This window comes from Pelophylax lessonae (assembly GCF_965119305.1).
Source record: "Pelophylax lessonae genome assembly, chromosome: 13".
In the NCBI taxonomy this organism is placed as follows: domain Eukaryota; kingdom Metazoa; phylum Chordata; class Amphibia; order Anura; family Ranidae; genus Pelophylax; species Pelophylax lessonae.
This window is the reverse complement of record NC_138780.1, coordinates 133490063-133514808: the sequence shown is the minus strand read 5'-3', so window position 1 is coordinate 133514808 and position 24746 is coordinate 133490063. Positions and strand designations below refer to the sequence as shown.

The following is a 24746-nucleotide window of genomic DNA, read 5'->3' as shown; positions in this document are numbered from 1 at the left end:
GGGGGAGGGGGGCAGAGGACATTACAGTGGGGGGAGGGTGATGTTAAGGGGGCAGAGGACACTGCATTGGGGGGGGGGAAATCTACCGGGGGGGTGAGAGGACACTGTTATGGGGGTTTTTTTTAAAATGGGCCGCTCAGTCGAAAGTGCCTGGGCCTATTTTTGGTCTCAGTCTGGACCTGAATTACCATACCGAAAACTTCAGCTTTGACTCAGGTGCTATCTTCTACTCAAATACATGACCAAGACCCATACTGGGTGAAATGTGTTATTTCACAGTGGAAAATGTTTTAACATGCTTTTAGTGGTCTCACATGAAGTTTAATCTTTCTGTCTTGTTGTGCTAGTCACTACATGATATTTATTTCTAAGTTTTGCATCTTCCCATTAGTTCTGAGGTTAACAGATAATAACACGGATGTAGCAGTATGTTAATATTCTCACCTCTTCACCCACCAAATCTTGCTCCAGCTGCAGGACTCTTTTTAGGGCTTCAGCCACAACTTGCTGACGTTTATGAAGAAAAGTCTTCTCTTTGTCACACAGATCAAACCCCAGTCTCACATCCAGCTTTTCTGGACTAAAAATACGGAAAATTCACATTAAAAACAATTTTATAAAGCTCAGTTCACCCCAAGAGTTTGTATCTGTCACAGCTTGAGATCCAAAGGAAACCCTGGTTCCAGAGTAGGGTCATTACTGAGCATGATACTGCAGAGGTGGTCTTTACCCCAGAACTAGCACTGGCTTCTGAAGTCAGACAGTGGCACCTTTCAGTGACAGATGAGTGCCTCAGCTGTGACAGAGAACAGCCATCCAAAAAAAGCTCCTTTTTTGACATGCTGACCCTATCCGTCTGAGAAGCAGGCAGAAAGATGCATACTACAGGGCAATCATGCCATCCACTGAAGTTGACTATGTTGAGCTGATTATTCAGTGTACCCATTGGAATTGAAGAGTGCCTTATGCCTTGGGAGCATTAAAGCTTCTTCACAGATACATTTATGCACCCTTCAAAAGGCCATTCTACCAAAAAATGATAGTTCTGTTACAGGTAGGGCCTGGTGGCCTTAGTCAACCCCTGCCTTCCTATGTGTCCTGACCACTCCAACAGAGAGATCTATCCAACATCATTTGTTCATGTCCACCTAGAAGTTCTGGTGGCTCCAACCTACTTTTGTGTGTTACAGACCCTCCTGTGGCATCCATATGATCAAAACAGTAAAAATCCAATAGGAATGCTGGAACCCCTAGCAATGGCCCAACAAAAATCAGAAACTGTCAAGTGGCTTGATTTTCTTCCAAGAATGTAAATTTCAGTGTTGGGTGGATTAAAACAATTCGCAGGACAGTGAAATAATTTGCTTTGAAAATGTACATTACAGTTTGCTTTCATATCACTGCAAGAGCTCATCATTTAAATTTAAATGCCCAAAGTGAAGTATTCAAGTGGCCATAGTAGTGCATTAGGGGAGATGCACCATGCTACATGTGCAGGTAAACGCTGATGCAGAGATGTGTACAGCCATACACTTGTATTGGCGCTGTAAAGGCACGTGTGGCTCCCCAGGCACCAGAAAGTGCCTGGGATTTTACACCTCAGCAGCACACAGGAGCTGCTATGGGTATGTCTGCATGAGATCTTACAGCTATATCTACAGAATAGTGTATGCATGCAAGGTAAGAGCTGTTAGAAAAACAAGAAACATTTGTAGATTCAGCTGTGTGTCTATAGTCTTTCCATAAGCCAAATTGATGCCCCCAAAGCACACTGCTGTTTAATATCAATTCAGTAAAGTGGAGTATTATGCTATATTTTATTTTGTGTAATTTTAGGCAGATATGCACAGAACAGCTTTCTGGAGAGCAATGGAAATGCTTAAAAGGATGGAAAGAGGAAATCAAACCAGTATTCATTTTTAGAACGAAAAGAGCTTACAAACACACCGAAACCTATAGTAAGCACCCCCAAGCGCTTAATGAGGACTCTTATCCAAATAATATAAATTGCAATGCTGCTACTTAACAAAAAAGATATGAACAATGGAATAATAGGTGATATTCAAAAAATACACTCTAAATAATCCAGTAGCGCAAAAGATAGTAACCAGAAGTCACTACTGTATAGATGTACAATCTCGACTGCTAGTACACAACACAGTCCAATAATGATCAACAGATGTCACAGAAGCAGCAGGAATAATATAGTCATAGTGAAAATCAGTCCATGATCACTAAACATAAATCCTGGGATGTTAGGTAACCACGTGTAGTTATCAAGGATCACCACCACCACCGTGCTCCAAGGGGGGAGGAGAAATGCACACTCACCAGCTGCTATGGCTCAAAACACTCTCGTGAATGAGCAATATAAGCCTGAAGTATAGGTCTTTGATCAGCAAACCCGACCGGACTCCACACCAGCTATTCAATCAGACTCGGCAGCATATAAGGAGAAAAGCAATATCCCACTAGTGTGATACCGTTACAAAAACTTTATTGCACACATAAAATAGGTAATCAACTCACATGGTATCCATAAAACATCCGCATGTAACGAAAATAGGAGGAGGGTACCCTTCGGGAATCCAAGTCCAGGTTCCACGCCGTGGACCGCGCGCCGTCCGGGTGTAGAAGTTGGAAGTACGAAACGCGTCGGGGCGTGACCAGGCGGCGTAACCATTCTTGCATACTAGGAGTTCAGGACACCCGGACGGCGCGCGGTCCACGGTGTGGAGCCTGGACTTGGATTCCCGAAGGGTACCCTCCTCCTATTTTCGTTACATGCGGAAGTTTTATGGATACCATGTGAGTTGATTACCTATTTTATGTGTGCAATAAAGTTTTTGTAACGGTATCACACTAGTGGGATATTGCTTTTCTCCTTATATGCTGCCGAGTCTGATTGAATAGCTGGTGTGGAGTCCGGTCGGGTTTGCTGATCAAAGACCTATACTTCAGGCTTATATTGCTCATTCACGAGAGTGTTTTGAGCCATAGCAGCTGGTGAGTGTGCATTTCTCCTCCCCCCTTGGAGCACGGTGGTGGTGGTGATCCTTGATAACTACACGTGGTTACCTAACATCCCAGGATTTATGTTTAGTGATCATGGACTGATTTTCACTATGACTATATTATTCCTGCTGCTTCTGTGACATCTGTTGATCATTATTGGAATGTGTTGTGTACTAGCAGTCGAGATTGTACATCTATGCAGTAGTGACTTCTGGTTACTATCTTTTGCGCTACTGGATTATTTAGAGTGTATTTTTTTAATATCACCTATTATTCCATTGTTCATACAGTATTAATTTTTACATCAAAGTGTTCTCACCATTTTCTATGATTTCTCACAAATGGCACTAGGTGACTTTACAAGTTCACCTGAAAAGGTATCTTGACTTTCCAAATCAACATAGTGTATTATATTACTAAAAATACATCTGTGCATCTACAACAGGGTTCCAAAGTGGTCAATATAGACCCTACACAGTCAATGGGACTACCCTAAAGATCAATAAAAAGGCTGAGAGTCAGTAAATGTCTGGGAGTCAATAGGTGGTCAAAAAAGATGGAAGGTTGGTTTGGGTCAATTAATCTTATGAGGTCTATGTAGTGTTCTTTACCAGTCCATAGTCCTGAAAGTAAGGTGGGTAGCAAAGAGACAATGTTACCCAGGGTTGGATGGGCTGCTGCCCGTACGAGTAGCCGTGAGTTTTCTCCATGACCTGTGTGTTATTATTGGCCTTATTTGCCAGTCTATTTTGCACTGTGCGTCTTTGACCTTCCCCCCTACCCCTTCCAGAAAGGACATTTGTCCTATATGTATTTTGAGGTGGAGGGAATACCCAGCATTCTGCCCCACCTCAAATTCTGGGTTTACCTTACTCAAGTGAGTATACCCCCTTTAAATGCTGTTGGAGAGCCAGTAGGGGTGGATTTACTGATAGCAAATAGACTGCGCACTTTGCAAGTGCAGTTTCTCCAGAGCTTATTTAATGAGGGCAAATTCTGCTGACTTCTATCATCCAATCATGTGCAAACAAAAATTCAGTTTTTTAAATTTCTTTGCATGTGATGGTGTAATCTTTGCAACACGAAGCTTCATCTTATTTAGTTAACCTTTTAAAGCAACCCCAGTGACTACGCCCACCTCAAACTCGGTGGGAGAACCAGTTAGTACACCCATCCTAAACTATGATTGCAGGCCATTGAGAACACCTACCTCAAACTCTGTTGGAAAGCCATTGCGTACAACCTACACTACATTGTCAAAAGTATTGGGATGCCTGCCTTTACATGAGCTTTAATCGCTCATCCATGTGTTTATGGATCTTGCTTCGTGCACTGGTCCAAATCATTTGGTGGACGGGGGGGGGGGGGGTTACAATGTTTTTTAGGGACCAGGCTTGGCCCCTTAGTTCCAGTGAAGGAAACTCTTAAGGTGTCAGCATGCAAAAACATTTTGGACAATTTCATGCTCCCAACTTTGTGGGAACAGTTTGGGGATGGCCCCTTCATGTTCCAACATAACTGCTCACCAGTGCACAAAGCAAGGTCCATAAAGACATGGATGAGCTAGTTTGGGGTGGAGGAACTTGACTGGCCTGCACAGAGTCCTGACCTCAACCTGATAGAACACCTTTGGGATGAATTAGAGCGGAGACTGCAAGCCAGTCCTTCTCATCCCATCCCATCCAACATCAGTGCCTGACCTCACAAATGCGTTTTTGGAAGAATGGTTTAAATATTCCCATAGACACACTCCTAAACCTTGTGGACAGCCTTCCCAGAAGAGTTTAGGCTGTTATAGCTGCAAAGGGTGGGCCAACTCAATATTGAGCCCTACGAACTAAGACTGGGATGCCATTAAAGTTTATGTGCGTATAAAGGCAGGTGTCCCAAGACTTTTATAGTGACAATATAGTGTATGTTGGAGCCAGTGAGTACATCCACTTCAAACTATTGTAATATAGCACATTTCCGGGGGTCAAACAAACTGAAACTTTGTAAAGGGGTTGAAAAATTGAAGATTTGGGATCTCTGATCTATAATACCTTTCAGCTTATGGGAATCATGCCTTGTTGCAATCATCAATTTTTGCTGGTAAAATCATAGTTGCCATTACCTAAGCTGGGCTGAAGCACCATGTAATGTTGGCCAAATAAAGTATAATCAGGTTCCATACCTTTTAAACTCAGGTTAACTAATATTATCAGGCATTTTGTTTGTCACAACTTTATTTGCTTGGTTCCATTTGTAATGTACAGGTCAAAATTCAGGAGCCTGCAAAGATGATGATACTGTTTTCCTGAGCTGCAAACAGTCTCTGCAGCCACATGCACTCTCACAAGTTCTGATTAATTGGTTCCAAAACCAAAGTAATACAGTGTTAATTTTGTGATTTATTATAGGACCCCCTAGGCCAATGGTGGCGAACCTTGGCACCCCAGACGTTTTGGAACTACATTTCCCATGATGCTCAAGCACTCTGCAGTGTGCCTGAGCATTATGGGAAATGTAGTTCCAAAACATCTGGGGTGCCAGGGTTCGCCATCACTGCGGCTAGGCAATAGCCTGCATGAGTGCTATTAAGCATGGCATTGCTGTAGCACTGAAAAAATATCAGCTTGCAAACACTATTAGGTTTTTAGAACATTATCTGATTTAATTAATAGGATAGTGCAAGGACAACCAATCAAATCCATTTCACTGATTTCTCTACAATAAGCTAAAACCTATTATGTGCTACAGATTATTTAATTTTGCACATAGCTTTTGTAATTTTACAATATTGTATTGAATAGCCAATCATCAGGCTGAGAAAGGTAAACAGTGCAAATGAACAATGATGATGTTACAAAGTCCAGAATTCCAAATGAGTAAAAATGAAGTCAGAAGGAATAGACCAATGTATCTACAGCACTATAGTATGCATAGTATGCAATGCAATAAGAATCACTTCTCTATACATTGTACATTAACCGAAAACTTACCATTCTTTCACTTTAATTTGGATTTCCAATGGCTTGACCTGTAAAAAAATATATCTAAATGAGTTTAATATTACACTACAATTCAGTAAGTCTCTAAAGAATATTAATTAAATTTTAATTTTGTCATAATTACAGACAGCCTGTTGCATTTAATAGTGTAACATTCCCAGCACAGACCTTTAGCTAACCGCACTGGGAGGTTTTTACTGTAATTTGCAAGTGCAGTTGCTCCAGAGCTTAGTAAATGAGATAGAGCTTCACTTTGAAAAAAATACCCAATCACATGCAAGGAAAAAAAAAAATAGCATTTCTGCTTGCTTGATTGGGTGATGGAAGTCAGCAGACCTTACCCTCATTTACTGAGCTCTGGAGCAACTGCAAAGTGCACAGTCTATTTGTCTTTAGTAAATCAACCCCATTGCTACTTTTACTTTACACTCCTTACAGTAAGTGTGCTGGTATGGCCTATGTTACAATGTTACAATTTACATAACAAGAACAATATCTGAAGTCTGCAACAATCTTTGCAGTATGGAAAACCGATTATGAAAAGACTGTAGTCTCTAAACAAAACTAGAGTTCAGGCCTGGTAGCAATTTTCCTTTACTTGCTAGGTTTCCTGTATCTCAAAAAAGGCACAGCAGAGTCCTTCAAATCATTTCCATGGTGCTGATGGCAAAACATTTATTTCTTTATTGTGTTTTAGTTTGCTATCTTAGCTCATAGGAAGTTAGCCATAGGAAAGGCAGGTGTTCTGACAAACGCAGCATATACAATGGTCAGGGGACAACTTGTACCTTAGGTCCCTTTCACAGGGGCGGTTGTTGTGCCGCTGGAAAAGCATGTTTTTTTATTTTAATATTTCAACACTTCTGTCACAAAGATTATTCACATTTGTACATTGCGATTACTTGTGTTTACATGCGGCTGCGTTTAGCTGCCATAGTAAATTATTGCCTTTTGTATACTTATTTTTTCTTTGTATTGCGATTAACTGTGTTCATATACGATAGCTGCAGTACATCGCTCCTGGACGTTGTCAACTTTATTTTTCTTAAATGTACAAAACTGTATGTTAATGATAGGGATGCATTGTCTGCATTTAGTTCCACTTTTCGCAGGTAAAAGCTGATATCTAACCATTCGTGTGAAAGGGGCCTTATTAAAGATAGTACTAACTGGAAGCACACAAATAAAACAAAGTGGTACTAAACCCAGAACCCTGCACTCACTATATCTGGCCTCCCACAGTACACAGAACATGGAAATGCAATTATTTTAGTAAATATAAACTGCCAAATGCCTTTTCTCATCAGCAGCAGTACATGGCAGTCTTGTGACTTCTATCAGTTTCTGGTTAGAGCTTGTAGGAGGAGTTTTCATACTGCACTGGCTGTCCTGTCAGGATGCAGGACCCCTGATCCTCTATCTGGACAGTGCTGATTGGCCCTGTGCTGATTACATGCACTCTCCCAAGAAAAAAGAACTCTAGCAATACACACCAAACTGAGCATGTGCAGTCTAACTCCAGTAACTGTGTCTTATCCGGACATGTTATGGGGACAATGCAAGAAGAAGAGGATCTGTCCATACAGGATCAAACAGCCTTTTTATATAATGCAGAGGATTAACCCCTTGGGTTCCACAGTGAGTATAACAAGCATGCGTTACTGCATATACACACTGTTTTTACTATTGTGGGTTTAGTTACACTTTAATAATGTTGACTCTTTATAAAACTCTCATAAAGTGCAGCTAAGTCTCCTTTCTATGCGACCTGCTGGAAATGAGCTTTCAAATTAATTAACAGCATTTTCAAAATCGTATTCACCCTAAAAAAGAAACATCAATTCACTGTTTAAATCCTTATTAAATCTCTCAGGGGACCAAGTACTGCAGTCTTGTTCTGATCCATCCTGCTGTTGCTGAGCAGCTTACCACCTTCCCCACCCTCACCTCCCACTGCTACCCAACCACGCTGCTAGCAAGGAGACTTAAGCCCCGTACACACGTACCGATTGTCGGCCGTAAATATTCGGACGACGACCGATCGGCCAATTGTAGGCTTGTTGGTATGATGCTTCCGACAGCCGACAGCGCATTTTCGGCCGAACAGAATCTGTCGTGCAGGCATTAAAATTTTTGTTGGCCAACACCAGAACGGCCGATTGTTTGCCAGTTAGTACAGATTTCGGCCGACAGACAGCAGATTAGCAAGACTGGGCATGCTCAGAAAAGAAAAAAGACAAGGAATGTTAACCATCACATGACATCACTTCTGCAGTCGGCTGTTGTTGGCCGACAAAATTTGTGTGCAGTCTTTTGCAGTTTTCAACAGACACGACAGCACTGGACAAAAGACGGCCGATCGTTCGGCCGACGATCGGTACGTGTGCACGGGGCTTAATACTATTTATTGATGGCTTATCAACAGCACTTGTCTCTGGCAGCAGGCACACACTGGGTGAGTGCCACCATTCAGCACACCAGGGGCCGGTACCAGAAAAACAGTTTACAAAATAGGCAAAAGATCAGTCAGCGCTGTGGTACAGTAGATGTTTACTAGCAACTGCAGATATGTCACACAGTCCTGTAGCACTGACTGATTGTCATTATTGACTTTATGATTGAACAGTCAGGGCTGTGTGATAGATCTGCGGCTGCTGGTAAACATACACTGCACCAGCAGGTCTATCGCACAGCCCCCCAGCGCTGATTGATAGTTTACTATTGAGCAGTGGCGGCTGGTGCTAAACCTTGTGGGGGGGGTGGCAAACAATCCCTTCCCCCAGGTCTGCATTCAGCCCTCCACGGTCCCCCCCGCACTTAGCCCTCCACGGCCCTCTGCACTCAGCCCTCCATGGTCACCTGCACTCAGCCCTCCATGGTCACCTGCACTCAGCCCTCCATGGTCCCCCCGCACTCAGCTCTCCACGCCCCCCCCCCGCACTCAGCTCTCCATGGTCACCTGTACTCACCCCTCCACGGTCCCCTCACACTCAGCCCCTCTGGAGCTTCCTTGGCTTCTCCTCCTGGCCAACTCAATTCACCTCCTGTCCTGATTGGCTGGGAGGAGAAGCCAGAAGATAATAAGATAATAGCGAATATTGATTAGCTAAGATTGGCAAGCCCAATCTTTTTTAAGCCAATTAGAGCCTCAGACTCTAATCATGTGGCTTAAAAAATAACTCATATGTGTCTGGCGCCCTGCATGCAAACTAGGGGGGGGCAGCGCCCCTGCGCCCCTTATGGACTGGCCGCTCCTGCTATTGAATTTGTGAATGAACAGTCAGTGCTGCGGAGCTGTTTACAGTGAGAATCTTTGGGGTGGGTTGTAACTACAGTACTGTGCTTTTATTGTACATGGGGGTTAAGGATCAGAATAGTACCAAGTGCAGCATGCACTTGGTCCACTGGTGGATTTAATAATGATTTAAAAAATGAAATGATATATACACAGATCTGAACTAAACACAGTGGATCAGATATCAAATTCTTTACTTGCCTCCATTGCAGGTAGCTGGATGCTAGTTTCACTGTCCATAGGAGAGATTAAACTAAGTGGTATTGTAGTTTGATTTAAAGAATCATTTTCGGTTTCATTACTCTGAGAACAAAAAGTCACAAGTTAAAATCCAAACAAGTCTACAGATTGGACAATAAAGAAGCTTCACCAAACTAATGCAGTGATCCTTCTGCTCTGTAATTTTTCATGGCAGCATATATGCAAGCAGCAGAGCCTGATTTGCTAGTAGTGCTGGCCCTACATCTCGCAGTCTGGTTACTGCTGAACTGTGGATTACTGGAATCTAATATAAACATTATTTCTGGTACTTATACTATTTACACCTAAAATTATATATGGGACTTTTAAATGAATGCATTATTGCAATCATTGAATTTTTTTACATCAGAATGAAATGTCTGACACTCATGGACAACATTCGTAGTGTATAAATTAAGCAAAAATAAAGAAGGAAATCGGACTATATAGGCCAGATAAGGAGTAGACAATCATATTAAAATCATTACATTTTATTGTACAAAACTTCCAAAATACCATACATGTATGCTTGACTTTAGTTAAAAAGACAATTGCATTGTTTTTGCTTATAAGTTGAGTCCACCGCATAGTAATACAGTAATAACTGTTTACATGCTCGACATATTACAATTCTGAATAGGTATCGTCATGTGTCAACATGTTTCACTAGAAGTAGCTTCCTCAGGATGCATGAAAACTATTTAGCAGTTGTCTCAACACCAGAGCACCAGCATGCAAAAGACTCCCTGGGCAGGCACCAAAGTATGGAAAGAGACCAAAAAGGGACGGACACTAGTGTGTCTTCCTAATAACACCTCATGGCAGGCAACCAAACATATAAGAACAAGGGGGAAGGAGCCTTGATCCAGAGAAAGGATCTCAGAATAGTCACTAAGTAGCTCTAAGGATATGTTCAGCTGACATGATGGTAAGAATTAAAAAACAACCATATAAGACCAAAAAGCTCCAAAGCCAATATCTATACAATAGAGAGTCCTCTCAGTCCAGGGCTAAGCATCAATACCCCCACAGCCAAACAGGCTAGTGATAGAAAATCAGGTCACCCACATCTAGAAGAAAATCTGGTGCCAGAACTGCCAAGGTAGCCTGCTCCTGCTACTCCTTATCTGGCCTATACAGTACAATTACCTAATTTTTTTTACATCAGCATGAAAATCAGCTTCAGGCCTCATTTACACTGTTTGTTGCGTTAATACACATGTTACGGCATCTAATTAATTTTGAATAATTGGCAGTGCACCTTAACAAATCAGATATACACTATTTTTAATGCAGTACACCACACCACACAAATACATTGCAGTGCTATACAACATACGTCCACTGAGCTGGTACATTGGGGTTCTATAAAAAATGGTACTGCCACACACAACACTGTGTGCATTATAGTGCATTATCACAGTACAATAGTATTAGTTGGCACTAATGGAATTCAATGAACGCTAGTCTTTTAAATAAAACATAATTTGCAAATGCATTTTGGTGATGTCATACCAGAGCACTGAGCATTTCATTCATGCGTGTGTACGTGTGCTTTCGTATTAGAAACTTCATACAAAACCTACACTAAGCCAATATATAATATACTTAATAGCAGGGCGTTTTTTCAGAGGAAACACGGGGGAACGCAGTTCCAGCACCTCTGGCACTGAATTTACAGGTATATAATAGCTGGGAGGTACTGGAGGGTCTATTGCTGGCTGCTGGGGGATCTGTTATCTATGGAGGGGATCTATTGTTGCAGGGGGACTATTGTTGCTGGTGGGACATCCATTGTTGCTGGAAGGTATCAACTACTGAGGGAGTCTATTGATGCAGGCTGCTGGGAGATCTATTCTTGCTGTGGTTGATCTATTTTACTGTGGGGGAGGTATTTTTTTGGTAAGAGGTCTATTGTTGCTAGAAGGGATCTATTGTGGCTGGGGGGATCTATTGTTTGGGGGGGGTGGTCTGTTGCTGCTGGCAGCAGGATGCATGGAATCTATTTTACTGCTTTCCTTGTTATCATTAATTAATTCCATACAAATGATGTAGCATCACAAAATTATACTTGGTTCTGTATTTTCCAAAAGGGCAATACTGGGAGGTGGGTAGGGAGTGTAACCATGGGACGGTGCTTAGAGGTGGATATGGGGTGGAACCAAGGAGCAATGCTTGGAGATGGATAGTAGTGGAGAAAAATGGTGACTCAGAAGGGGGGGGGGGGAGGGAGTACCTGCACCTATTTTTCAAGAAAAAAAGCCCTGCTTAAAAGAATCCAGTACTGAGACAAAATTGTGGCTACTATTGCTGCACCCTACTTGTGAAATACTAGTTGCTTAGCTGTCATGTTTATTTAATGTCAACTGTCATTCTCAGAAGGAGGTCTGCAATGGCAGTCAGGGTCAGGGCTGTGGAGTCAGTAGATAAATGTTCCGACTCCGACTCCTCAGTTTTTTGTACTTCCGACTCCGACCCTGACTCCCCGACTCAGACTCCTCTGTATTAATATGTATTAATCTTCCGACACTGACTTGGGTGGGTGGCATTGCAGTAACTATTCTGGCCACATTACTAACGATCTCTGGATAAACAAGGATGGCTTCTTCAACAGTAAGTTTTGATGAGCTATCATACTTCTCAACTTCTTTTAGTGCTTTATAAAACTACTGTTGGAATTTTTGTTATTTGGACATTTACTGGTTCTGTAACGCTTATGCGATCTCGCTTTCCTTTAGCAACTTCCATTTTTATCTAAGAAGGAATCAAAGTCTAATTCTTCGTTTGAAGAAGATGATCCTGAGTTACCACTATTGCTTAAAAGAACTTCATCCTGTGGAGGTATTTCAGGTCGTAATCCCTTCATGAGAACTGCTACATCATAGAGGGCCTTTTTCCCAGTAGCAGTCTGTTCACTGTTCAACAAAAGTCGGCTCATTGGGTCGACATAAATAGCCGCTAACAAGATTTCATTTTCCAGCAAAAGACTCTCTCTTTTCATCATTGAAGATGCAATGCCCTCAGCTATTAACCCTCCATTTTTGTTCAGGCGATATAACAGGCTCTTCCATTCCAAGAGGAATTTACCCGGGGTTAGATCGTCACATTGCAACCTCTTGGTGACAGTAATGCCCCGTACACACGTGCAGATTATCTGAAGACTTTTGTCTGCAGACTTACCTTTTCTATGTAGTGCAAGGGCCTGCCGGATTGCATACAAATTGAAAGTGTTTAGGTTTGACCTCATATTATATGGTTTTGGTAAGTCTGCAGACAAAAGTCTTCAGATAATCTGCACGTGTGTATGGGGCATAAAGGGGTGAGAAAGAAGGTTCTCCAGCTCTTTTGTTTGTGTCCACTGGCTTTCAGTTAATGCAAGATTTTCATTGTCCATTTCTTCTATGAAGTCTAAGTTCAAGCAAACGCTTCACCATTAAATAAGTGCTTCCCCAGCGAGTTGTTTGATCCAAAATAGCTCCTTTTCCTGCACGTCTTTTCAAAATTGAATCTGTTTTCGGGGCCCTGGCTGCAACAGTTACTTGCCGTAATTTGCCAATTAGTATAGCTGCATGGCGATCTTTTAATCCATCTCTTATGGCAAGTTGCAGTGTATGAACAGCACATCGCATATGATGAATATGGGCAAGCTTCAATGCTTCTTTAACAAAGTTGTTTAAAAAAATGTCAGCATTCTCTTCAGTTTCTAAACTTTCTCCAATACTTGCAGAGCTGTCTTCCTCCAACTCTAATATCTGTTTGTTACCTTCTTCATCTGCGTTCATCTTCTCAATTGTGCTCAACATGTTAGAAGCGTTATCTGTCACAACACATAAAATCTGTTCCTTTGTAATTTCAAAATCTTCTAGAACACCCTCCACTAACTTCTGAAGGTAATCACTGGTGTGATGTGCCTGAGTGTCCTTTAATCCGAGGGTCCGTGTTGTTATTGTTTTGTTATTTTCATCCACAAATCTAACATTAATAGCAAAATAATTGACTCTGTGACGTGTGCATGCATCCATTTTAAGGAAGACAAAACGTCCTTTCAGAACTTTCTGTAGTTCTTCCTTTTTACATTTGGCCTTCTCAATTATAAGTCTCCTTATACTAAGTCATTAATTATAACTTTTTGTGAATTGGGACATTTAAACTTGCTTTTTTTTAAATTCCAATCTAAATTTAGTAGGAGTTGGAGTCGGTGCATTGTTTTCCGACTCCGACTCCGACTCCAGGTACCCAAAATTTCCTCCGACTCCTCGACTCCGACTCCACAGCCCTGATGGCAGTCGTCATATATTTCTGCCAATACAGGTTTCCTTCCAGAGCAAGTGTACTTACTGTATTATCATATACAGTAAGTCACTGTTAGACTGAGGTAAACATCATTCCATATCAGATTAGTGTAGAATTTTGAATATATTAGGGGTGAGCTACCGTGTACAAGCAATCTTATGACTATGAAAAAACATCTTCAGCATTAAGGTTGGTGTGCAGACCACATCAGCAATGCTCTTTGACAATAGAGATTGAGAAGCTCAGAGCATTTCTTAATGCCCAGCATTAAAGACAGTAGCAGAGTGGGTGGCATTACTCAGTGCAAAAGGCTATAACGCTGATTAGGAATTTGTGAGGAACATATTTTAAAGGATTGCAATTTTACTCTTGATAAATCTAAAATAAAAACTGTGGAATACTTACAAAGGTGACATCCAAGGAGGAGTAGACCCTGTTCAGACTGGCTGTCATCTCTGTTCCATAATCCTGGGGATAATGGAACACCACTCTTTCCTGTGAACCGGACTCAGAGCTGTTGTTTGATTTGAGTAAGATTCTGTGTTCTTTCTCATGGGAGCCAATTACAGCCAGAACTAGCTCTGTTTTCTCTAAGAACAGACAACAGAAGATACAGTTTAAGCTGATGGAACCTTCCTGATCTCTGTGTTAACAACTCTTCAAAAATGACTGATATGTTGCAAAAGTAATAATGATATGCGATAGCCCTTTAGCAACAGATTACTCCAAGTCCTCATTCCCATAGGCGGTAAAAACAGGTGGTTCTGCTGTGTTTATACCATCCTCCAACCAGCCACTTCCAAAGGAACATGGTAGCCCCTTAGGTTAGTACACATTGCCGTAGCCGCAATGCTTCGCATTGCAGTATGGTGATATTAAGACTACAAAATACAGTGCATTGAAGTGCAAACACACCAATAAGGAAAAACAATGCTCTCCCTATTATCCGCACACAAAACAATGTTCAAAGCTAAATACTCACGCTGTGTAGTGTTGTCAATCAATACGTGTAAAACATGCAAACAATATAAATATCAATCAACTATATATAAACAAAAGGGCTATGAATTGATGTTATTAATTTTCAAAAACTTTAATTAAGTAAAAAACCAAATGAAAAAACAACAATCAATGCAGGTGCATAAATGTGTATACAAATATCCAGACCCCCCCTCCAAAAGTTCATTAGCGAAAGCTTATCAAAAGAAAGTCTACCATGAAAGTGTCTCTCCAGTGATTAAAGTGTATCACAGTAAGAGTCATCTCTATGAGCCCCTGAGAATATGTCCTTTTGGACGAAACACGTAGGGTGCAGCTACTGCAGTGACATCATCACACCCACTAGAGTGACTGATGGAGCTTTTGTGAAACGCTGTTTAATGATGTTTATATGTCAGTAAATACCCAGTTTTTATTAAAGGTTTTTTAAACTATTGCATTATGGACAATTCTCCATCCTCTTTTATATGATATAAGTGATTGCCTGACTGCTTGGATTTTCCTGGCAAAATCTTACCAGAGTTGTGGTAGGGGGTGACAGGCTGATTTCAGAGGCTGGGAGGTTGAGCTTTTAATATCCATCCATTCATCCTGATTTCTTCCCACAAGTGTTGTTAGACCTAGTATCTAAGGTCTAACTGTTTGGTAAGCAGAAGTGTTGATTTCCTGATGATTGGTGCACAGTGGTGTTATCATGAAGAATTTTCTACACGATCTTCAGCTTTCATTTTATTTTTCTACTGTAGAAAGGCACTTTTGTTGATGCACTTTATTTAGCTGAACCTTCACTGATGAACTTTTGGTTTTTACGCGTTAATTAATTAGTGATTTTTCATTAGATTTTTTATTTGATTATTTATTTACATCACTTGATATTACTTTATTTATTCATTCAATTATTCACATTGATTATTTTTATCTATTTAAACATTAGTTGATATTAATTTGCATGTTTTGCACATATTGATTGACAGCGCTGCACAATTTGAATATTTATGCGTGGTGATTTTAACTTGGCAGAAGGAGTTTGGCAAGCAGTGTCACTTGCCAAACTCGCCCTCTAAAATCAATGAGACAGCGCTGCAACCACGAACCAGACGCATGGCTGGCGGTTGTGGCTTGATAGTTCAATTCAAAATTCCCATTCAGCTGTGAAAAAAAAAGGCATTTGGAAGACTGCAGTTTTAAAGAGGGGCGGTAGGGACTGCCATAAGTGTGAGCCTAACCTAAAGGACATCTATGTAAACAGGATATTCTGATGTGAAAACTGTCTGTTTATAGGGAATAAACTATGCAAACCAGGTTATCAACTTCCATCACTAGCCTTGTCCATCAGCCAGTCAGAAGTTTGGATGCTGGAAAGTGGATGAAATTTTGACTACAGTGAGCTGGCTTGTTAGACTGCAGACAAATTCTAATTTTACAAGGATTTGGTTATGCTTGTCACTCTCTGTCCATTAGTGTATATTCTTCATATGTGCCCACAACTGATTGTCAAACAGAGCTTGTCTGGTTCTGCTTGTTCTTGCAGCATTTGTCAGATTGGTCTGCCACTTTCTGTCAGATGGTATATATGAGTATTGTTCTATCCAATTGTCTAAGTCATACTCACTTTTAAAGACCTCTTTCTTCTGTTTTTTTACCATCACGTCCAGGGTAGCCATCTCTGGGCACTGAAAGAAAGTCAGCATGAATGAAACACACATTCCCAATCCCTAGGAATCTGACTGCCAATAGAATGCTCCTGCGAGATGCTATATAGAGTAACTATAGCTATGGGACAGCAACCTGGGTTTTCTCCTGCACATAATAAGCAAGGGAGTCAATTGACCTTATAGAAGGATTATACGGATCCAGAATTGCCAAACTGTCAAAAAGGATATGCTGCTGTCTATATAACAATAATGTATTAATAGTTCGTTTTTAATGTGTTTTCTGTATTTGGTACAGGTATATTGATGTTAATAATCATTAATGTTTTTGTGCATAGCACTGAACCTCAGGCAGTTGTGCCATCACCATATGTGTCTAAGTACTGAAGGGTGGTTGAACTTGCAGGCACAATCTGACCAACGTCAGGAGACTGTGTTTTTTTACAACTCCACAAATGCAGATACGTGGCTCTGTTTATTCCTTTGTAGAATGGAAGGTGATTTGTTGGCATCTTTCTAACCCCACAGACAGGAGAGCAATACCCAGTTTCACTAAAAAAGGCCTAAATGGACAGCTATCGTGTCATTTCTTTGACTATCTTGGTTAAATTGGATTCCAAATATTTAGCATGCTTACCACCAAAACTCCATTAGTTATGACTTTCTTTCTTGTTTCCGGTCTGTGAAAAAAAGATAATCTTTAGCAAGTTTCATGTGCCTGTTCTAACCCTCTTACCCTATTATATAGAAATGGTGCCCAATCGTTGGTGTCAGTGGGAGGCATAGTGCTCAATAATAGAGTCAGTTGGAGGAAAAGTGCCTAATCATTGGTGTCAGTGAGAGGAATATTGCCTCATAGTTGGTGTTATTTGAAGGAATAGTGCCCTAATCATTGGTGTCAGTGGGAGGAATAGTGCCCCACCATTGGTGCCACTGGGAGGAATAGTGTCCCATGGTTGGTGTCCGTGGGAGGAATTATGCCCCATCTTTGGTGTTAGTGGAAGGAATGGTACCTGATTATTGGTATCAGCATGAGGAATAGTATCCTGTGGGCCAGATAAAGAGAGGTAAAGGGCCATAATTTGGACCCTCTTGCCTTGGAGTATCCAATTCAATTATAACAGTGCGTTCATTTGGATAGGGCTTAAATTGCTCATCCAGGTATACAAAGTTGGTATATTTATTGATACCTGTCACTTTTAGGTAGAATGCAGCGAATTGCTTCAGTTAGAAATTGTGAAGGTGCATTCAGAATACATTTAAGATCAGTATGAAATCCTTTTCAGAGCCTTCTGAGCAGCTTCACATATGCTTCTGATAGCCTTCTGACCCGCATTTGACCTTTTTCTAAATGTCATCAAACTGTTTTTGCATTCTCATTGCCTTATATGGAGGAAAAAGCTATTCTGATGCAAACAAATGTTTGTGTTCATATCATAGACCCTTACTCATGAATTGTACTGATCAATATTTGTACTTACATGGTCACCAAATGAAATTCTACATGAAGTTCTTCCTGAAACTGAGAAGGAAATTAATTATGTTAACCTCAAGACAAATCAACCTTAACGTGCAGCTAAAGTCAGAATGTTTATCTTAGCTTTTGGATAGAATTTTGTGAGATTTTCCCTTAATTTCCTGCACTGGAAACACAACAGGAAGAAATCTCACCAAAGTAAGGACAAAATCCAGATGCCACTGAGACCATTGTCCCCATGTAAGTTTTCAACTGTTCAATTTTGAATTCTGCAAAAAAATGTATATAATAGTGTAATGCTACCCTCTAAAGTGCTAAGTGTATGTACATATGTGGTACCTTCAAATAATGTGTAAAAAATAAATAAATAGATAAGCTGTAAATGCTATTAAAGTGTAAAACTTGGGATCCAGTTTTCCATAAATACAGTATATATCATCAACAGGACTGTAATATTAAATAAATAGCAAAGCAGGTCATAAAAGTGCTCAGTGTACTTGCAAAGAGCAATAAAAAATAAATAAATCAAAATTTCCTACAGATCCAATAATAAAACAATGATTAAAAAAAAACAATATAAAAAAGTCTGTGTACACAGAAGTCCTCCAAAAAACTTCAATGTGTTCCTTCACCAATAGTAGTAAGTGATATATAGTGATCTCCAGGTTGACCTCCACCTTTAGGGCTGTACTTCCCACTGACAACGGAAGGCCCGGGAGTCTGAGGAGACCTGCCATCTGGACCGGGACATTGCTAATGTGTGAGAGTATTCAGGTAGGATGTGACCGGAGGCTACCGGAAGTGACGTTAGCACGACTACGAGCAGGACGCTCGTGAACTACCGCCGACAGCTGTATATTTTCAATGTGGGTGTTTTTATTGCATTTTAAATACATCATTATATACTGCACAATGAGAGTATCCCTTTTATGTCTATATGGGTGAAAATATGGTGGAAAGTGATTAGGAAGATCCCTATGAACATCCTTTCAGCAGCAGTGATAATACACCACTGGAAATAAAGGACAGATGACATCTATTGGCAAGCAAGCTCTATGACCATTCTAAGAGCGATTTGATAATAAAGGCTGATTACACGGATAAGGGAGGTGAGAGCAGTGGTGGCCCGTCCATTGGGGGCGCAGGGGCGTCGCCCCCCCCCCCTATCCATGCGTTCGCCCCCTGATCTACATGCGGGGCGCCGGATGCATGGATTCCAATAGGGTTTTTATTTTTTTTAAGCACGCAATTAGAGCCAGAGGCTTCAAAAAAGGGTGGGCTTGGGGCGCAGAGCACTGCGCCCTGAGCCCACCCAGTTGTGTGACAATAGCGAATGAATATTCTTACACGGATTCTCCTCCTGGCCAATCAGGAAGTGGGTCCTGAGACCCGCTTCCCGATTGCCCTAAAGGAGAAGCCATGCTATTGGCCAAGGAGGAGGGAGGAGATGCAGGGGAAGCCCGAACCTGAGGAGAAAGCCACTGCCACTGCCGCTGCCTGCCCTCAACATGTCAGTACAGGTTGATTGAGCCGGCGACCGGGGGGCGGGGGGGTATGGTGCGCGGGCTGGAGCTGGTGTGGTCCGGGGGGGTATGGTGTGGTCCATCTGACGCCCCCCCCCCCCTGCCCATGGAGCACCAGCCTCCACTGGGTGAGAGGCTAGAGAGATATGTAAAGGAAGAAGATCATTATTTATCACTTACTACTATTGGTGAAGGGATACATTGAAGTGTTTTGGAGGACTTCCGTACACAGACTTTTTTATATTGTTTTTTATTATTGTTTTGTTATTGGATCCATAGGAAATGTCGATTTATTTTCCTTATTGCTCTTTGCAAGTACACTGAGCACTTTTATGACCTGCTTTGCCCTTTTTTTTAATATTACGGTCCTGTTTGATTATATATATTTATATTTATGGAATTTTCACCAAGTTTTTCACTTTATTAGCATTTACAGCTTATCTATTTATTTATTTTTTACACATTATTTGAAGGTACCACACACACATATAAATATACACTTAGCACTTTAGAGGGTAGCGCTACACTATTATATAAATTGTTTGCACTATTTAAACTGCTAAGGATAAGCATTCTAGTGGCAGCAACAGTCCTATTTATTTATTATTTCCCAATTTATAATGTCACCTATCTGTCGCCCTAATACCGTGATAGTGCGAGAGACCAACACATTTACAATTTTGAATTCACCACCACTTTCCGTTACAGTGCACATTAATACAAACGGCGAGCTTGCAGTCCGGGACACCACGGCCATCTTGACGGCTGGATATTACCATACTATGCTGCAACTAGGACGCCGTTCACTCTGTGCCTACCTGTAAGTGATTTTGGAGAGACTTTATAGTAGGGATTGACCGATTATCTGCAAATAATCGAGGGCTGATCTGCACTTTCCCTGATATATTGGAATTGCCCCCCGGAGGTTAGCGATATTGCCAATATTTCGGGAAAGTGCTTGTAGCGGAGTGATGCCTGCAGCTAGAGGCATCACCCCGGTACCGGCGTTCGTAGCGGACGGTCGGCTGTCTTGTAATGACAACAGATGTGGCTGAGAAGCCGATTGGCTGTCATTACAATGAGCGGGAGGGAACGCCCCCCTCCCGCCGCCTTCCGCGGCTCGCCCGGGTCTCCCGTCCCGGGCATCCTACCTGCACGGCCGCCGAAGACCCGATCAAAGCCGCATTCGGCTCTGGTCGCATCTTCATGTACCCGGAAGTGACATCACTTTCGGGTACTCGGCATCAAATTTAAAAAAATGACAGCATTCAAAACAGCCAAACTTGGCATTTTGAATGCTTTTAAGTGCAGAGGAGGGGTTTGGGGTCTTTTAGACCCCCAGATCCCTCCACAAGAGTAGCTGTAAAAAAAAAAAATAGCTGATACTAATATGTGATGACCAAAATATCGGTATCAGTATCGGCAATAAAAAAACAATAACGGTCAAACACTACTTTATAGCGCTGCACTGTCACTTTATTTTAGATTAATACAAACCTGACAGGGTTTCTACCCTTTCTACTCTACTCTAAACTAAATAGAATCATGTTTTGGCATAGATACACTTTAAAGGAAAAGACATTTTCATTTTATCAGTTCAGAGGTTATGATATTGTATTTAAACATAAAGCAATGAATGCTTCAAAGTGAGCCCTAAGTTTCAATGCATTATCTTCAGGGGCCTCCAGCTATTTTTAGCTGCTCATAACCTTTTAATCGAATAAAGCGGCATTACACTATTCTGAGTCTCTCCCTGTCTCTCTGTACATGGTGGTTCATTTGGAGTGGAGAGGAAGGGCTTGGATCTGCATTACCTATAGTGAAAAAAGCGCCCAGAGGCAAATGTGGGCAGAAATAGCAAGAAGGTGGGGCACACAAATTGGAAGAGGAGATAATTTATTAACACGCAAAAGAACTATTATTATGGAATTGTAATAATCACAATGTACAACAAAGGGGAAGGTGCACTGTAGTAATGACTTCACAAATTAGGTGTCACTATTGCAGTTGAGCACATGTTAGTTTGGAATTATTACTATATTTATATTTATTTATGCAAAAATTAGCTTTTTTTGGTTTTGTAGTTTGTTCAGAAGAAGAGGATCGGTGCTGCTCTGTGCAAAACCATTGCACAGAGCAGGTAAGTATCGGCATGTTTGGTGTTATTATTAAAAGAAAAAAAATAAATAAATAAAAGCTTTACAACCACTTTAAGCTCTAGTAAAAGCACATGTAGGCATTTTGTTCCTACAGATCTATAAAACTAATACAATTGTGCAATATAAAATAAACCCCTGAAATCCATGAGTAACTTTGCTTGAGCATAGAAATGAAACTGCTTACTGTACATCCCAATACATACCTCTTTATTTAGCACAAAGCTTTCCAATATCGTTTCACTAAGTGGGACGTTTCCCAGATCATAGTTCACAGTAAACAGGTGGTCATCTCCAGTCCCTACATCCTCATCATGTAGTGACAACTCTAGGATATTCTGTGGGCAGGAGCAAACAAGAGAAAATGGAACAATTAAAGCAGAACTCTAGAACTCAGGTCAAAAAAGCTAAAAAACATAGCCCAATAAAAGACAAAACAAAAAAAAGCAGCTTTGGCTGCAATATTCCCGTTCAGTCCAGAACTGTTACCCACATTACATCTTTTCCACCACTAGATGTCTCCAGTCTTACTGGTTGAAAAACAAACAACATCATTCAACCCCCTCTGTGAGCCTAGGCAGTGATGGACCTGTCTCCAGTCTGTGACTGGACAGTGATGGAAAAGCAACACAGTGATGTGCTCATTTGTCTGTAACTCTGCTTTGGCCTCCTATCAGGATGTTCCATGTACTGCTTTTCCCTCTCTCATTAGGAGCTCTGCTGTACATGGATTGCAAGAGGTTGGTACCAAGTCAAATTCAGGTATGTACACTGCTTGCATTTAGGAAAATACATTTAATTATGTATTACTGAATACAGAGCTTTTAGTATTTTATTTTTGCCTGGAATCCAGCTTTAAAATTACAGCCTCCAACTGTTTTCAATGCTTAAGTTAGAGGAACATCCAATATTACAGAAAAGGACATGGACATACGTATTCAAATTTATATGTATATTTAAGATGGAGATCTTGGCATTGATTTACTAAAAGCAAATGGACTGTGCACTTTGCAAGTGCAGTTGCGCTAATTTTCCCCCAGAGTTGGGTGAATGTGGTGAAGCTTCACTTTCTAAATAATACCCAATCAGGTGCAATATAAATGTAAAAAAAAAAATGCATTTTTGCTTGCAATTGATTGGCTGATGGAAATCAGCAGAGATTTACCATATTTACTAAGCTCACCCCAGTTAATTTACATCAGCCTTATGACCTTTCTATGTTCTGGGGAACACAAATATTAATTGCATTTAAGCAGTTCAGTAAACATTTGCAGTGCACTTTTTGGATTGTGAGGGTGCCTAAGCACTCCTTTTTAGTATCCTCATAGCTGTACAATATATCTGCAGTGTGAAATCTTAGGTACTGCTGCATCTGAAGACATGGAGTGAGATTTAGTGATATTATTACTGCGCTGCTCACGGTTTTCCCTGCTGGAGGCTCTGACACCAGGAAGCAAAGCCCTGCTCATCTACCAGGATTCTCTATACCAAGTCAGTGCAGAACAAAGCATGGTAAGTCAGTGTGAGCCGCGGTTGGTTAGTGTGCCGTTCAGGCTCAATCAACGTGGTGGGGTGATATGAATGACTCTGTGCTACTAAGGAAGTGCCGGCGAGTTGATGCAGCTCGCCCTAGCTCCTGTGGTCACTGTGGTCTTCCTACCGACTTTTCCCCATCACTGGATTACAATGGAAAGGAAGAAAGGAGCCCCACATTTATGGAGCTATGTGATAGTTAAGAGAGAGACAACCTCAGCCTGGACTGCTGACCGGCCGCGCCCCAACGCGTTTCACAAACTTAGTCATTGGGGGCATGACTAAGCTCCGGGGGAAGAGGGAAATGCGTTGGGGCGTGGCCTGGCAGGAGTTTGTCTCTCTCTTTACTATAACATAGCTCCATGGATGTGCGGCACAAGGGATCCTTTCTTCCTTTCCCTTGTAAGCCAGTAATGGGGAAAGGTCAGCTGTAGGAAGACCACAGGCAATGCTGGTGATCAGCCCTATGCCCTCTGCATGTCGCTTTTCAGAGTCCCTCTTTAACCTTAGATATAATGTAAGAAAAGAACAGGTGAGAGAATATGACTCATGTTTTCAGCATGTTTTCTTAACATCAGTTGTCATACCTTAACCTGAGTGTGTATTCTAAAGTGAAATGTCTCATCCCAGACAGGGTTTTCATTGTTCCAAACTGTCTTGGTTTTCTTCTTATCCGTCAAAGCTGTTGGCAGCCATAAACAAACATAGCAATCTGGTTTGGTCACTGCAGTGAAAAGAAAATGCAAAGGTTTGGTTAACAAATTATTCTAAAGTAGATGCTACAGTATTATATTATAGCATGTCAACCCACTTCTAGTTGATACCCCATGCATCTTTTACTGACATTGAAAGCTGAAGTCACAACATAAAAACAAAATTGCTAGGTGGTAGTGTTTTTTGGCAAAAGAGATATGCAAAGTATTTTTTAAGAAAAAAAATTTCTTACTACTAGCACTTCTTTATTTTGTGTACATTGCCTGGAATTTTTCTTCTGATTTTTTCTGGAATTTTTCTTCGGATTTTTTCATAGTGTGCACCCCACTTTAGCTTATCTTTTCACTTCTTCTGAAAAGGTGAACTAATCCCCTAACTTCACAGGAAGGTTGAGGGCTGTGTAATTTCTGAGCCCGTCTTTTAAATCAGCCATGAGACTGGCTGTCTTCTAGGGCAGGTGCTGCTATAGATAACTGCTCAGTTCTGTAAATATCTATGGCAGCACTTCCCTAACAACCTGTCAATTTCTGCATAGCTGATTTCAGACAATTATATCAGATTACACAAAAGTTAATAAAAGTTTATAGGAAGATATTCCCCTTTGAATAAATGGATACCAGCTCTAACCAAAACTATGTTTTACAGTTTAGCGTATGGAAGGGGTAGAACCTCTCCAGTGGGGACAGAGACAACAAAAAATAAAAAGTAATTGTTCATTAAAAGGACCCTGACCCTCTGTCACATTTTTACTCTCTCTATTGGGGTCACTTTCCTTGCTCAGCCTGATCAAGAGAAATCAAATAGATTCCTCAATCCATGCCAAAAATCATGGATGAAGGAATCTCCCCTGTTGGCTATC

At 41.1% G+C, this 24746-nt stretch overlaps 1 protein-coding gene and 1 pseudogene across 2 annotated transcripts in view; both read right to left on the bottom strand.

Moving 5' to 3' along the window:
- The window catches only part of LOC309569409 (cytosolic phospholipase A2 beta-like), a 96027-nt gene that overhangs the window by 47158 nt on the left and 24123 nt on the right, over positions 1 to 24746 (bottom strand). Inside the window, exons 3-11 of the mRNA XM_082275228.1 lie at positions 23761 to 23897; positions 21847 to 21978; positions 17966 to 18006; positions 17122 to 17164; positions 16445 to 16505; positions 14239 to 14423; positions 9502 to 9603; positions 5997 to 6034; positions 445 to 580 (exon numbers count right to left, since the gene is read on the bottom strand). Coding sequence (XP_082131354.1) covers positions 445 to 580; positions 5997 to 6034; positions 9502 to 9603; positions 14239 to 14423; positions 16445 to 16505; positions 17122 to 17164; positions 17966 to 18006; positions 21847 to 21978; positions 23761 to 23897 — 875 coding nt within the window. The remainder of the gene's footprint in view (positions 1 to 444; positions 581 to 5996; positions 6035 to 9501; positions 9604 to 14238; positions 14424 to 16444; positions 16506 to 17121; positions 17165 to 17965; positions 18007 to 21846; positions 21979 to 23760; positions 23898 to 24746) is intronic.
- Positions 9796 to 14128, bottom strand: LOC309569853 (annotated as a pseudogene). Its single transcript has 4 exons — positions 14037 to 14128; positions 12854 to 13647; positions 12004 to 12667; positions 9796 to 9805 (listed from the first exon to the last, which is right to left on the bottom strand). The product of its transcript is annotated as an uncharacterized misc_RNA (transcript).